The sequence below is a fragment of the Plectropomus leopardus genome, chromosome 17 (genome assembly GCF_026936395.1).
Source record: "Plectropomus leopardus strain MGB_pleo_1.0 chromosome 17, ASM2693639v1, whole genome shotgun sequence".
In the NCBI taxonomy this organism is placed as follows: domain Eukaryota; kingdom Metazoa; phylum Chordata; class Actinopteri; order Perciformes; family Serranidae; genus Plectropomus; species Plectropomus leopardus.
This window is the reverse complement of record NC_142192.1, coordinates 28,099,301-28,114,495: the sequence shown is the minus strand read 5'-3', so window position 1 is coordinate 28,114,495 and position 15,195 is coordinate 28,099,301. Positions and strand designations below refer to the sequence as shown.

The following is a 15,195-nucleotide window of genomic DNA, read 5'->3' as shown; positions in this document are numbered from 1 at the left end:
AAACTATTTAAGTCAATTGGACAGGTGAAGCTGAGATAACATTGTACAGATTACAGTACAAACATGCTTGGTAGTCAGCGACACACCAGCATGCTGACAGAATTTGTGTTTTTAGTTGATCAAGATCAGAGAAAATTTGGTTAAACAGATCGGTGATGCTGTTTTGCCCTCATGTTCAGCATAACGTTTGCTAAAAGTGATGTAATGTAGCCCTGGTGCGTTTTATGTGGAGGAGCATTATTAAATGCTCCTTCGCTTGTCAGCAACCAGTCATATGATAACTTTGATAACTAATATGACCGTACATGCTCCTGCCGTTCTTCATCACGCTTTTTGCGTAAGAAAAAAAATTTGATTAAAAGGGCGAACCAACTAGATTTGGAAAAGTGATACATTTTCAAGTGTTACATTTTGGAACAGACTTTCATGTGGTAGCCATTCAACAGAACAATACAGGCAACCTAGGGGGAAACACTGGGATGGAATAATAAAATTTTACAAAAAGTAATTGCGAGAAGTGTTGTAGTGTAGCACTAATGTGTTTTATTTGCAATGAGCACAGCACCGGACTCCCATTTTAAAAACAAACCTTTTAAATGCTTCATTGCTTGCCAGCAGTCATATGGCATTTTAGTTGTTTTTAAAAGATATAAGAAATAACTTGGTAATCAATATGTGTTTCTGACCCAGCTCATATTGTGTTATAACAAGGGATATCCTGAGGGTTTGGCTTCCTGCCGTGCACAGGAGAAAATCCTTTCACAACAGGATTAAATTGCCCTGGCATATTACCTCAAACAGAACCACGACTGTACGCCAGCAGCCACAGATCACCACGTCTCTGTTATCTCTTTTTCAAACAGGGAGATTAGATTACAGTTGGATCGCAGCTCTTTGGATGCTGGAGTCCGGCCAGAATACGCTATCCATGAACTCTTAACTTCAAGGCTTTTGTTTATTCTGTCATTCTGTAATTGATTTTTTGGCTGCATGTTTGATATGTAATTTAAAATAGGTGAAAAGGAACACCCAAAAGTATGTGACACATTACAGTGAGGTCAAAGGAAGAAGGAAGTGGTGCACTTACTATGGGAACTTCCTTCTTGAGGTCATCCAGATCCTTGCCTCCCTTCTTCTTGGGCGACTCTTTCTCATCCTTGTCCTGCGTGGTGGCCACGCGGTAGCTGTCCGACCGTCCATACTGCAACACACAAAGACAAGATCACTGAGTTTGGTCCTTTCGTATTACTTTTTATACAGCAGACAGTCTTATCCTTATTATCAGCCCATCACAAGAAAGCAGATTCAACAATCATTATCATTACAACAAGTGGTTCTGATCAAGCAATCTGATTGGTCAACAAGACATGAAGAAGGTGCTCAAATTGTCATACTAGCACAGCTTCCTCATCACTGAAAATATTACTCAGCCAACTTACTAATGGTGTAATAACCAGCATAAACCACCACATTATCAACACTGACAAAAAGGCCATCAAGTGAGGACTGAAGCAGAACATGTTGTTAGATAATAACGTTGTGAATTTCTGAAATGATTACATCGATCTTTTTTCATTAATTTTGACTTTCGGACTTTGATGTGCTCTTGAGTTATTGGAAATATTTGGCACTTTCTGGCATCCTCCATCAGCTGTGCTTGTGACACGGATCTACTAGCTTATAATACAGGCGACGTTTGCCGATGTAGTAGCTAAATACGCGTATGGAAAAAATATTTTTTTCAGCAGGTATCTTACTACTACTATGGTGTGTCATTACAGTTACAGCGCCAACTACTGGCCTGTCATGGAGACTACAGCCTTTTCAGTTGTTTTTGAGGATCTGTGAACACGAGATGACACATTGCTCTCACAATGTTATCATATGTTAGTGTTATTGCATTATCGCATTACGTGTCAAATCAGCACCAGAGTATTACAAGGGTATTAAGTCAGGAGATAATCATGTCGACCCAGCCCTACCTGAAACACTATTTTTTCACTTAGGATTACCATTGATAATACCATAAATAATTTTAAGAACATTTTTGGCTGCTACTCTCATTTTCTTCCCCATTAAGACTGAGTCAAAACATCTAGATTGAGATCCAAACTTAGATGTAATCCCCTGGTGTGAGAAGGGGAACTCGACACTTCCTGATTAGATCTGGCATCATTAGTGCACATGCCTGTCTCAAGGGCTCAATTTAAACTGCAGTTTACACCAACGCCATTTAGGCTGCCGTCGTTCAGACTGCAGAGGCTGCTGCTGTGTCTGAGAGGAGGAGGACAAATAAAAGCAGCCAGGAGAGGAAAAAAATGAAGGGCCAGAAGGTAGACTGACAGAAAGAGGACCCAAGACAGGAGAATAAATCTGTCAGGAACTGTAACGTGCATCATGGGATATTCACAATTGCCAGTGTCCTACATTAGTTGGAGTGGATGTGAGTGTTTGAGTCCTACATCAAAGTGTGTTTGCATGTGTTTGTATTGCCTCTGCTAAACAGTACATTTATTAAAGATACATTTGCTATAGATACATTTGCTCGCTGGTTAATGCAGGGTTCAACAATAAGGGTTGCCCAGGACAAGTAAAATGCCACATCAGGTCAGTAAATCTAGCAACTCACTGACTGGACAAGTGGTAGTACTGTTAAAATCTTAACAATACCCATCAATAATTACCGTAAAGCACAGCTAGTCTTTTTGGGGCTGAACCCTGTATTGAAAGCAAAACCTGCAGCTTTGTTGTGATTGAATATAACTTAGTTATTCTGAGTTTCAGTGTTTCAAGATTGTCTAAATGCCAGAATCATGAACTTTCAGCCATTTCTGTCCAAATCATACAGGGAAATGTGCATTTGGACAAGTGACATATGGCAGCAGGAAAGCAACTAAACATGAATGAAGGTGAAACTGCAAAGCTTTTAGTCTATGGAAACAGACTTGCTGGGCAGCGAGACCTTTGAAAAAGTGGTCAGCTTTATAAAGGTGAAGCCACTTTGCTCAAACAAACCCATTTAGCCTCACTATGTCTTCAAGTACTCATATTGGTGTGCAGTCCCTGCCTGCTCATATGCTCCTGGGGGATTAGTGCCTTTACTCAAATCACCCTGTTACCCAGCATGCACCATCCAGGATGAACATCCTGAGGGTTTCTAGTAAAGAATTAAAATGCCAACCAGCTGCTCGGCTCACAGCTGCAATCTCCCAGAGAAAACAGGAAAATGGCAGAATGAAAAGCAGGATGAGAACACTTTGTGTGAAAATCTGACTTAAATCTGTAAATCTGAGTGTTCATGTTGCTTTGATTTTAGTATTTGTTGCATAGGACTACATCCAACACAAACATTTTCTCCAAATTTTCTATTAAGACTGTCATGTAAAATGTGGCACTTACACTATATTCCTGTGAGATTTATTCTTTTACCTCCTAAAGGGAAATGTGGTTATATTGTGTAATATTTGGAAGAAATTGAAACCCTATGAATTACAAAATGGTTCCATCCTGTGTTGAGGTTGTAACATTACTGTAACAGAGAAAAGTTACTAAAAAGCATAAATGAGCTTTGGTCGGCTTTGCTTTGGTTTCAGGCTCCTGGTATTTGGCATGCTGTGTGTGTAATAGGATGAAATAATAATTTACAACCTGTTCCTACTATTACAAGACAAAATGTCTGCTGTGAAAAATCCTATAAAATCCCCTATTTAATTAACTTTTGTGCATACATTAAAATGGGGAAAAAAACGGGCTGGGCGTCTCAGGTATGTAGTATAAACATACACAGATACCACATGACTAAAGAAGATTAAACACTACGACTAGATAATCTCATGCTCAAGAAAAATACCGAAATTGCTCTACAACCCCCCTCCCACCAAAAAACCTCCACCAGGACAGCAAAGTGAAACAGTTGTTTCAAAAACTTGCAGGGGATTTTTTGGGGAATGAACCTGAACCCTGGAACAGACAGCTGCCTCAATAGCAACACACCCAACTTGGCGATAAAAGCTACATTTTTAAATAACTGCAGAGGCTGTGAGTTTGGTGTAAACCCTATAAATCAGTGCTGCTCGATTCCATTTCCACTAGACAACAAGAAGACTATGAGGCAAAAAGACATAAAAATAAATCAATGGTACTCAAGCATGGGAACATGCTGATCTTAACAATCATAGTTCAGCCAATAAACCACAGATGGCCACAGATGGATATTTTAAGAAGCAAAGACACACTGAGACAATTTATTACATACTAATTGGGTTTAGGAAACAGGAGGAATAAAGTGAAATATGCTTAATTAAATTAATGGATTGCTAGAGGAAATCTAACTTACTAATTTTAAGAAATGTAATAGCCTGTTTAACCTTTTAAATCTGACTTTCAGCCTAAAATCTGCTGACATTTCCCAGGAGTATTTTTAAGCTGTGCAGTGAAATGTGTGACTACTTTTTTTCACATGAATGCAGTTTGACTTGATATTTGCTCATTGGGCAGATGTTCACCATCATCAAACTCTAATATAAACGTGTAAACGTCGTGTGAAAAACACATAAGGAGTCATATCGTGTAACCCTGCATGAGGGGAGAGCCGACTTATTTTAGGAAAGCTCTTATGTGGATTAGTCCACGTTGAGAGGTTTCACACTGATTTGATGGCTGTTTTATGCTTAACATCTGTTTTTCTACCACGTCTTTTTTTCCATCTCTTACATCTATGCAGCCCTCTGTGTGCATTATTGTTTTACTTTTGAATGTGTGCATGTTCAAATTGGTTGTTTTTAATGATTTATATAAGTGTCAGCATGAAATTAACCTTGTACATGTGAACGTGATTTTTTTTTGATGAATGCATTATGTAGTATAACAAAATGCTAAGCAACAGTGGGGAGACTGCAATGTTTACTTGTGTACCATATTCCACCACTGAATCCATATTGGTATTTTGTTTGCATATTGTTTATTTGTGTCCACTGTCTTCATTAACTGTTGCAGTTTTTGTATACAAAATTACTATTTATATGTCTGCTTTTTAGTGTTCTCTCGTGAGTTACTTTAATTCCATCGGTGCGGCTGTGGAAATGTTTATTTTGTGCTTGACCACAAACGTGAGCATTTTGCTGGTGTCTTTTGTGTCAGTGTGTAATTCCCTGTGCATTATATGTTAATGTGTCTACGTGTGTGTATGTGTGTTTTGCCATCTGTTAGGGAAGCAGTGTTCCCCCGGCAGTCGCATCCAGCCGGCCATCAGATTACTGCTGTTTACTACACGGACAGATTAACCCACTGAACAAATAATAATCCCTCTCAATCACTCTCTCTCTCTTTTTATCCCTCCCGTCTTTTCAGACCCAGTCTCTCATTCATTCTTACTCATTCACTTATTCACAATGTTGAAACACTGGACCTTGGACCCTCTTTGGGGGGACAGGGGGCAGAAAATTCAAAGTTAAATGCATCAATCTGGTGCATTTTAAGAGCAGAACTAAGAGGTGAGATCTGTGACCTTCGTGCTCTTGTAAACAATTTAACAAGAGTAAATCATTTGATCATAAACACATTGGTTGTATAGATACTGGGGGTTGACCAATATGTTTTCTTTTGGGGCCAATTATGATACTGATTATTAGTAATCAAGGAGATCGGTAACTGATATTTGGAACCTATATACATTTACAGTAAAAATTTAAATCTTAGTGTCAGATTTAAAATAAGACAAACTCTAACACACAAGTGCCATTTTTGTTCTGACAAAACACTTCAGCTTTCTTTAATCATGGAGCCCAATGTTATACTTTAATCTCTGGTTTACCATTTAAGTGTATGACTGACTGCAGACTCAAAGTCTCACTAAAAATGACAAAGTGACGGCTGACTCATGAATGGGGCCAGTGAGGGTTGAATTTGCACTGGCAGGTCCGTGTTATATACCTCTGGTATATGATAGTGTCTATGTCGTCATTGTGCTATATTTTTTTAATTTCTTATAAAATCATCACGTCTTGCTTGGTGCCATCCCACCCCCTCTAGCTCTCCTTGCAGTTCTCGTACACATACAACTGAAGTTACTTCCGGTAACTACTATTACTAACGAAGGAAAGCTACCAGCAGAAACACTAGTTGTTTTTCAACTTCAGTGTCAGGATGTTGGAGTTCTGTGTCTCTTTGCCTTTGAGTTGCATGGCAGCCTTCTGTGTTAACAGGCTACTACTCATGACATGATCAGATAGTGGCGCTGTGAGCAGGAAATTGAGCAAATCCAAAGAGTGGTGATTGCAGACAGAAGCAGGCAGCAGCATCAGAGCCAAAGTACCACATTTTTTCAATCTGTTTACTTTATTGGCTTACAGATTTTTTTTTAAAACTATGATTACAATTGCGCCTGATGGACTGGGAGTGTGTGACAGATGTTTTGCTAAAGCAGAGGTGCAAAACACACCAATACAAGAGTTTTATGTTATTATAAGAAGTGGAAAAATATTTTTTGTTAATTATTTAACTGTAACTTAACTGCAATAAAAATGGAGAGCAGAGAACAGCCACATTCCAGGTAATTAATGGTAAACACTGTGCAAAACTGTGTAAAATGGAAGATTCCTTTCCATTCACATCTGGCTACCTTCCTGACTCCCTCTTAATATCTTCATCTCCTCACTTAGCGTGGGCAGTTAGAAAATTTATCTCATATTAGTACCACAGAGGCAGCGTGACAAAGAATGATTAAAGGTGAAACCTTTCATGTGTTTTATCCCCCCCAATCAAATTTGGTTCCTTTAGTGTCTAAATTTAACTAAATGACTCAGGATCATCTGCTGCTATAAACAGATTTCTGTGCTGATATTCTAATATCTCCAACTACAGAGATGACAAGAAGTTGAGGAAGCTTTCCAGCGCACTGTAACTTTTTAAAAGTTCACCTCAGAGTGATACTCGACAACAATATCTGATCACTGTTCTCACTGCCACAATGTTAAACAATGAAAAACAGCCACCAAAAAGCAGATCTAGACAACCAAAACTGCTCATCAGAACATACATATGACCATCTCCACCTACAGCCTGTCAGAGCAGAGCATCTATACATGAAAAAAATGCCTCTGCAGTTTGACATCAAATTCACAAATCGTGCAGATGTGTGGTACTTCTATGGCTGTGCTGGTCTTCGTTCTCAGTTTGTGCCAATATTTTCTGCTCCTTGAGGTTATATACTTGGCTTTTCCAGCCTCGTCATTATCACAGGCCCACAGGGGACACGTCACATTCACACATAAATATTTGACCACTTTATGAAAAAAACATGTGGCTGAAATGACGAACATGAACTCCTAATTATCAAGAGCAATATATTCCCCCAACAATTTTCCTTTTTACAGATATGATATGACTTTCAAAGGTCATTACTGAACCAAACAAGCGCAAGAATATTGTCTAAATTTTAGGATGCTACACCATCCTTTTGGGAGGGGCTGTAGCGTCACATCCCAGCATTGTGTTTCATGATACTTTAACTTTCCTATGTGTGCACCAACAGCTAACACCTAGCTCAATTTCAGGGATTTAAGCTTTTATTTTTTTATTTCGACAATTTGGCCTGTATTAACACATTAGTTGAGTGTAACAACTGGTGGATTTAATCAATTTAGTTTTAAAGTTCCAAATTATCATTTTATGGTTGATTGTTTAGCGGTCGGTGTAAAATAAGCCCTTAGATGCTCGTGGTAGCCAAGACCTGTTGCCATAGCAATATTAAACATCTGGGTCAGGACTAAGAGGTTAGGCCTGAGAGGAGAGGGCAGGATTTTTTTTAATTTGTAACTTGTACACTTTAATTTAGTGTAATCTTTGAATTAATTTTATGTTTCTGTAGATATACTACTAATAAGAATACTTGAATACATATATATTAAAATTTGTTAATACTTTATTTTATAATAATAATAAAATAATTTGATTTTATTTATTTATTTATTTTTTACAACACTGTGATTTTTATATGCTTGCAGTGTTATTGATTTGAGGCTGACGAGTTGGCCGTTCAAGGCAGAAAGGCAACTGAGGGACATATGATTTTTTTTGCAATACATTTTTAATGCGTTTAAAATGTCTACCCTAAATCCTAAAAAGTTTTATTTACAAATATTAATAAAACTGACTTGACACATAGAATATTGTCCTGTGTTTATCACTTCCTTTTCTCAAGTGCATACTGCCTGTTCTCAGTCTGGTTACAGGCTGTAATACCTGAAGAGGTCTCAGCAGCGTCCAGATGTTCAGTGCTGAGCTACAGGACAGATTGTAAATGCTGAACATTTGTAGGCTGCTCTATCTGCTGGTATTCTGTATCCAACTCAGCCTGCGGCGCAGAGCACCACAGGTCTGAGGAGAGGCTGGATAAGCCATTTTTTAATCTGCTGAAATCACTGGTCAAATCTCAGTCTTCAAACTGGGACATTTTGATCTGTGCATCTTCGTTTGAATGTGAATAAATAAACGAAGCGTATCAAAATTAACCACAATAATTCATAAATCCGACATTAATGAAAAGGTTTGGATCAGAGTAAGATTTGTCAAGCATTATAGTGATCATATCAGCTGGAGAAGTGCCTTAAAATGAGATGTAATTAGAAAAGGGGCATCAATTATGAAGATCAGCATCTCTAAGATATAGATTTCCTAATTAATTTCTATAATTTTAATTTAGTTTACTATGTTATCAGTCATTTTACATGAGAGAGGCAGATTGCTGAATTGCTGCCCATTTGCAGAGCTGGTATCTGCCCATATGATTATTTACAATCACGCAAATGTGAACCATGATAGCGGCTCCATACTATAAAATCTGGGTAAAATATCTACCAGCTGGCACTGAATCATCCAGTATGTAGCCATGTTCAGCCTATCTTTCTCAACTAAATGTAATGATGTTCTAGTGACCAAATGTCACAATTGTAACTCATATTTTTTGAATGAAAGATCTTGCCAGTGTACAGTATATCGCCTCCAGTGGAGTTTAGTAGCTCTGGTGGTGCCACAGTGGATCATTGTAACCACACACGCACAAAGAAATGGATTATCACACAGATCAGTGGACTGACCGACCTAGAAAATACTGATGGACTGACAACCCCCCCCCCCCCACACACACACACACACACAAACCGTTAGAGGGGTCCTCCATCATCTACCCCTCCCTCCACCCTCCCACTTTGTTTACATTCTCCTCCCTCCGGGCTGCCCATCTGTTTCTCTGCTCTCCTCTGCTCTGATCTACTCATCTGTACTGAGGTTTAATCAGGAGTCTGAACCATGACGTTGTGTTTTAACTCAGTACATGTGTTTCTAGAGACAAATGCGGATATAATCTACAGTAAGATAAGCCATCAGTTTGATTTGTTTTTGATTTGATAAAATATTTGAACAGTTTGAGGCTTGGATGGCTGTCAGAGTACATTTAGAAAAAAAAACACCACATTTTTTGTGCTGTTTCCCACCATTTAGCAGTGTGTCACCTCACTGTGGTCCAGCATGTCTGAGAATGTAATAGAAAATGGCAGTTGTTGACAGACTGACGGCATCTACTTCCAATGGGTTGATAGATGGGGGAAGTAAGGTTTCCTAGCAACATCCAATCCGGTGGGCCCATCTAAATAATTGAAACCAACTGTGGGGGAGGGAGAAGCATTGGATTTTTTTTAATGATGTACTTAATGTGAAGGTGTGTTACGTAATAGTGCTCTAATGTTCGTACAGAGCAACTGATCAGTGTGTTCTCTCCTCCTCTCTGTCACTTCTGCTGCAGAAAGCACAGAAAACTATGAGTATCCTTCACACCTGGCATAAAGGAAGTGATGTCAAAGTGACCTCACAGTGCATTCCAGGAAATACACTAAACATCGAACCGAATCCGTGGCATTGGAAAAACCTAATGAGTGAATTGCAGTGGTATGGATCAAAACTATTCTACACAAACTTACTCACAGATGGAAACTATTAAGGGACAGGAGATTGAGAGTCAGTATTGATTAATTATTGACAAACTGAAACAATTATGCAACAGAGTCTATGGCCACGAGAGCATGTATGGTGTAACTACATTACAAATGTAATAATGAACTACACAGCAGTGCCCTCCAACTACAGTGACTGCTATAGAGAAAACCAGTACTGAGTCCTAAAAACTGGAAATGAGTTAGCATTTTAGCACGAACGGTTTCCTCGGCTCAGAGACAATGGGTTTTGGTTAGAGATCTTAAATAAGGTCTGTGGTTAACAAAATTTTTGGTTTTCAGACATAAAATTTGTCAATAAATACCCAACTAACAAACTCTAAAGCTTGTATGTGTCATCACATCAAGACATGCTGAACTCAGCTTTACAGCCACACGACTGTATTTTTTTATAGAATAGCTAACAATAAAAATAGCTTTTTAGTCCCTAAAGTGGTGTTTATTTGTGACAATTGGGGCTGCAGCAATCTACCTGCTTTAATGTATATTGTGATATGAAAAGTTGATGATTGTCCTACCATGTACATTTGCTTATCTATGATATTTAAAAAAACTAACAAAAAAAAACCCCACCACTGGATAGAGAATCTCACCTTTATTTGAGTTATTTTCAAAAAGGCGACTCTTTACACATACTTCAATTGAAAAAATGGTTTCAAGTCTTGCGGGCCGTTTACATAGCAATGGTTCTTGTATGAAACGTTAGACTTTTGTCACGATTTGACAACAGAAGTTTTGTGCATCACATATCATGCATTCACATGACAACAGTGTTTTGGGATCCTGAAAACGCAAACTTTTGAAACTGGGTTCGAGAGTGTAACCTTTTGAAAAAGCAAAACGCTAATTTCCTGGTTAGTCCACAGAAAAATGTCATTCCTATAATATCTAACTAGTTTAGTATGCCATTATTCTAGTCGCTATAACTCCGCTTTAATCTATGAATATCAGCCAAATCTCATAAACAAATGGCAGTAAGATTACTGTGCATGCACCAGCATTGTGCCTGCATGCATTCATTTAAATGTTATTTTAATGCATCCTTATGTGATGCACTTTGAACTGAGTTAGTGCTTGAAAATTCTCTGAAGCTGCATATGCATTACCATCGGAGTGCTGAGGGCACCATCAACTTAAACCCCCAGTGATTGTTTTTTTTTTATTTCTTACTAAAATCCTGTGCACAGTAAAACACAAGCAGATTATTATGTACAGAGATGCCTGAAGTGCAACACAATGTGTGTTGTTGAGTCTTGAGTGTTTTAAAGGTGAACTATACAGATTTTTTCTAAAAAAACAAAAGCAACTCAACAGATTACCATTGTTGGGGTAAAACACTGTGCTCATCACTGTCCAATCACAGTGGAGAAGGGACAAATACCACAAAGACAAACCACATCTTACATGTGCAGGTGCTAAACAACAACAATGGAGGAGAAATATGTTCATATACTGTATATAGATCAATATATGTTTCCTCCCATGAAACCACATAGTCTCTCTCCCTGCATGCTTCAACCTTCCCTTTTTCCAAAGCAAATACTCTACCTTGTGCCAACGTGTTTACTTTAGCAGATACTCTGTATCAAAGCAACCAGAAGAAACGCTGTACCTCCAAAGTGCTCTCAAACGCTCCCAGCTGGGCGTTTCCTGTAGAGCGCCTGGCATTATAAGCTGGTGAAAAACACACTTTCTTAGCAATGGCGTAGTTTGAATGTTGTGTTTAAAAACACTAAAATATTATTCCTGCAGAGTATAGTCTTCCTGTAATCAGCACCAAAAGTCATTTTATGTGATTTAATATTTGTTGCAATGGATAGTCTCGGTTCGGTTAAGCCTGCAGCTCAACCGTTTCAAGAGATTACATTTAAAATTCAGCATCTGTCTTTTATAAGCTTTTATAATCGACCTACGAAATAACCGTTAAGAAAGAAGACTCATTATTAGCAACCACACATTGAATGTGGATTATGCACTGAAAAAAGTAAAAACTGGCTCAACCAAACACTGGTGATCATTAATTTGCACAACGTAAACCCACAAACCAATGAACCAACAACTGGTTTCACTAATGGAACAACTTAATGCAGCATAATGCAAATCGGCAATGTTGGTTTTCTGGGAATGGCCGCTGCAGTTTAACATGTTCTTCACTGGTTAGTGTACTGGATGCTAAGATATGACTCTATTGCTGGCTTCCTATAATTTTAAAAATGATAGCTGCTTAACCACTCAAGGTGGATTATGAAGTTATTCATAAGCATAATTTACAGTATTACGTTTTTAAATCTGAGATGTATTTTTAGCGCATAAAGGATAGTCACATATACTGATGCATGATTCTGTGCACAGATTTTAGTGAGCTACAGAAAAGACAGATATTATCAAGACTGATACAAAAAAAAACTTTATATAAAAAGCCACTGTGAAAAGCATCAGTTTCATCATGTATGGATTACACACCATTAATGAAAGCAGCCAAAGGAGAGCTGCCTGACACACACACACACACACACACACACACACACACACACTACACACACACACACACACACACACACACACACACACACACACACACACACACACACACTACACACCATCTATCCTCCACAGCGATTGGCTCTCTTCCTAATGCTTCCACACCAAATGCATTGTGGGATACCAGCAGATGCATTCATCCTTGTAGATCTTTTTTTTCTCTTTCTGTATCAAAGTGTTCGGCTTTTCATATTTCTCCCAAAGCTCCGTTGCTCCTTCCTGTGTGTCATCACTGCACATGAGCAACATCCCAGCATCTCTCTGTGGCATTCCTCCAGTCCTCCATCTTTCCCAGTATTCACCCTTCTCAAGGTGACTCACCACAAAGGCATCACTTCCTACCTCTCTCCCTCTCTCTCTCTACCTCCATCATTCAGTGTCAATCACTTAAAAAAGGATTTCACACGTATAAAGAAGGCCTTCACATAAAATTAAGCAGTCTATGCAGTAGAAATACTTAAATACCTTCGAAATCGGTCCTGAAACTGAGGAAAAGGACGCTTTTGCTCAAGAGGTAGAAAACTACCAGAATGCTATGCACACGTGCCTTACGTAATGTGAAACGGTCCATGTGAAACAATTGTGGCCGGCGAAATAATAATAATAATGATGAAATAACGCAAAAAAAATAAAGGCGGTTAAATGGGAAGATAAGACAAGCTAAATCATGTTTCTGAAAACATTTGAGGGAAGAAATATGCACCGCAGTCACAGAATTTTGGTTTATATTTAATCTGCACTGCTTAGTTTCACGGTTTCATTTGTTTTTCGACCACTGTTTTTATCACGTAGCAAGTAGTGTGGCGCCCACTTCCTGTTCACAAATTCTCTGCAAAATGGGGCATTAAAACACATTTCTGAGAACATTTTAGGTGAGAAATAAGCAGCGCAGAAACATAATATTGATTTATATTCGATCATCACTGCCTAGTTTTATCATATGATCAAATTTCTGTTCAATTTTGAGAGACGGAGAAAGGGGCAGGTGTGTCTCTTGATCTGCTGTATAATCTTTTTGTAAATGCTGGCAGCAGGTAAAACAAAACCGCTTAGATGGAGGAAAGTCTCCCACAGTTCATCTACACATACTAACCACGTTGTTTTGATACACAGCTTGTTGAAAATGGGCAAAATATCCCTTTAATCTTGTTCATTTTTAATCTTAACAGGACATCCCCGTGAGGCCTGCTCTACAGCTGCTGACCTTTGTTTCATCTCTGCCATCCATTCTTTCACCCACCAACCCGACAATCGCTGCCTCCTGCAGCCACAGCTCCTGTTCATTGATTGGCACGGATCAAATGGCACCAGTTGCCTTGTCAACTGAAGCTCTCTGTGCCCTCTCCTGCCCCCACAACCGCCCATTTCATTCAAACACCCTCTCACTCCACCTTTCCTGAAGGCAAATCACATCCTGAACATGGGAGTTTCCACTCTCCCCACCATGCACACACACATACATACACGCACACACACACACACACACCCTACCCTCCTCTCTTTGACACAGCAGTCAGAGTTGTGTGTGGTTTTCCCCTTTGGCAGTCAAGTGGACAGGATAACAAACCGTGACAGAGCGGCACCATTTCCACAACTCGGCCTGATTGCTCTCTCATCCCATCCCCAAACCCGGATGTAGAGCAAAGTAGAAACCACTGCCTATCATACACTGTATAATCTGACAAGCTGATTTTACTTAACAAAAATCTAAGAAACCCATTGCCTCCGTCACACAGATGCTAAGTATCAATTTTTAAAAATATAGAAATTATTAAAAGAAAAAGTAAAAATTAAACATTTGGTAGCCTACTAGAACAATATAGTCATTTTTTTCAGGCCACTAGATACAATTTGCTGCAGGATTTTGAAGTGAAGACGAACATTAAACTGAAAATGTTATTAGATAATACAGATGTTGACAGATGTTTTTCCTTTGGGGACACATTGTGTAGTTACAAAAATGTAATAAATCACAACATATTGCAATAGATTTTATCTTAATACTCAGCATATCTCAATAATGCTGTATCGTGACTTAAATATCGTGATAATATCATATCCTAAGACCTCTGGCTATTCCCACCTCTAATGTTTACTTTCTGTCTGACTGAAAAGTTTAATTTAAATTTAGTCATATTTGTTTACTTTGGTGAATTTGTTGCAACTCAAAGATGACAAGTTTAAGTATACCAACTTTTAGCAGCTTAAGTGAACCAAGTTTACTGTTCTGCTGGTTGCAAACAAGTCTGGAACATTTGTATTCTTATACATGTTAAGAATATTGACTGAAGATCTCCTAACTTCATCTTTGGCAAAAATCCTGTCATAATCAAGCTAAGACAGACTAACTTTCAACAGTCATTTCAACAGCCATTTTTAAGTTGCAACAACCCCATAAAATGAAGTAGCTAGCTAGTAGGAGCAACTTCTGAGTCACAACAAACATAATTAATGCAAAATTGAGTAATAAAACTTCCACACATATATTTTAATTTATGGGGCACACCCATAATTTCCATTTATGGGTGCGCCAAGAAAAATCAGGTGATGGCACATTTTTTGTTTTCTATTATCATAACAAACAGAAAACGCACAACAGGTTGGTATTTGTTTACCAATTTCTAAATGTTTGGGAAACAGTTGGTTT

General features: G+C 38.5%; 1 protein-coding gene across 1 annotated transcript in view; it reads right to left on the bottom strand.

Moving 5' to 3' along the window:
• The window catches only part of atp1a3a (ATPase Na+/K+ transporting subunit alpha 3a), a 36,926-nt gene that overhangs the window by 19,145 nt on the left and 2,586 nt on the right, over positions 1 to 15,195 (bottom strand). The window contains exon 2 of the mRNA XM_042506466.2: positions 1,088 to 1,201. Within this exon, the coding sequence (XP_042362400.1) occupies positions 1,088 to 1,201 (114 nt within the window). The remainder of the gene's footprint in view (positions 1 to 1,087; positions 1,202 to 15,195) is intronic.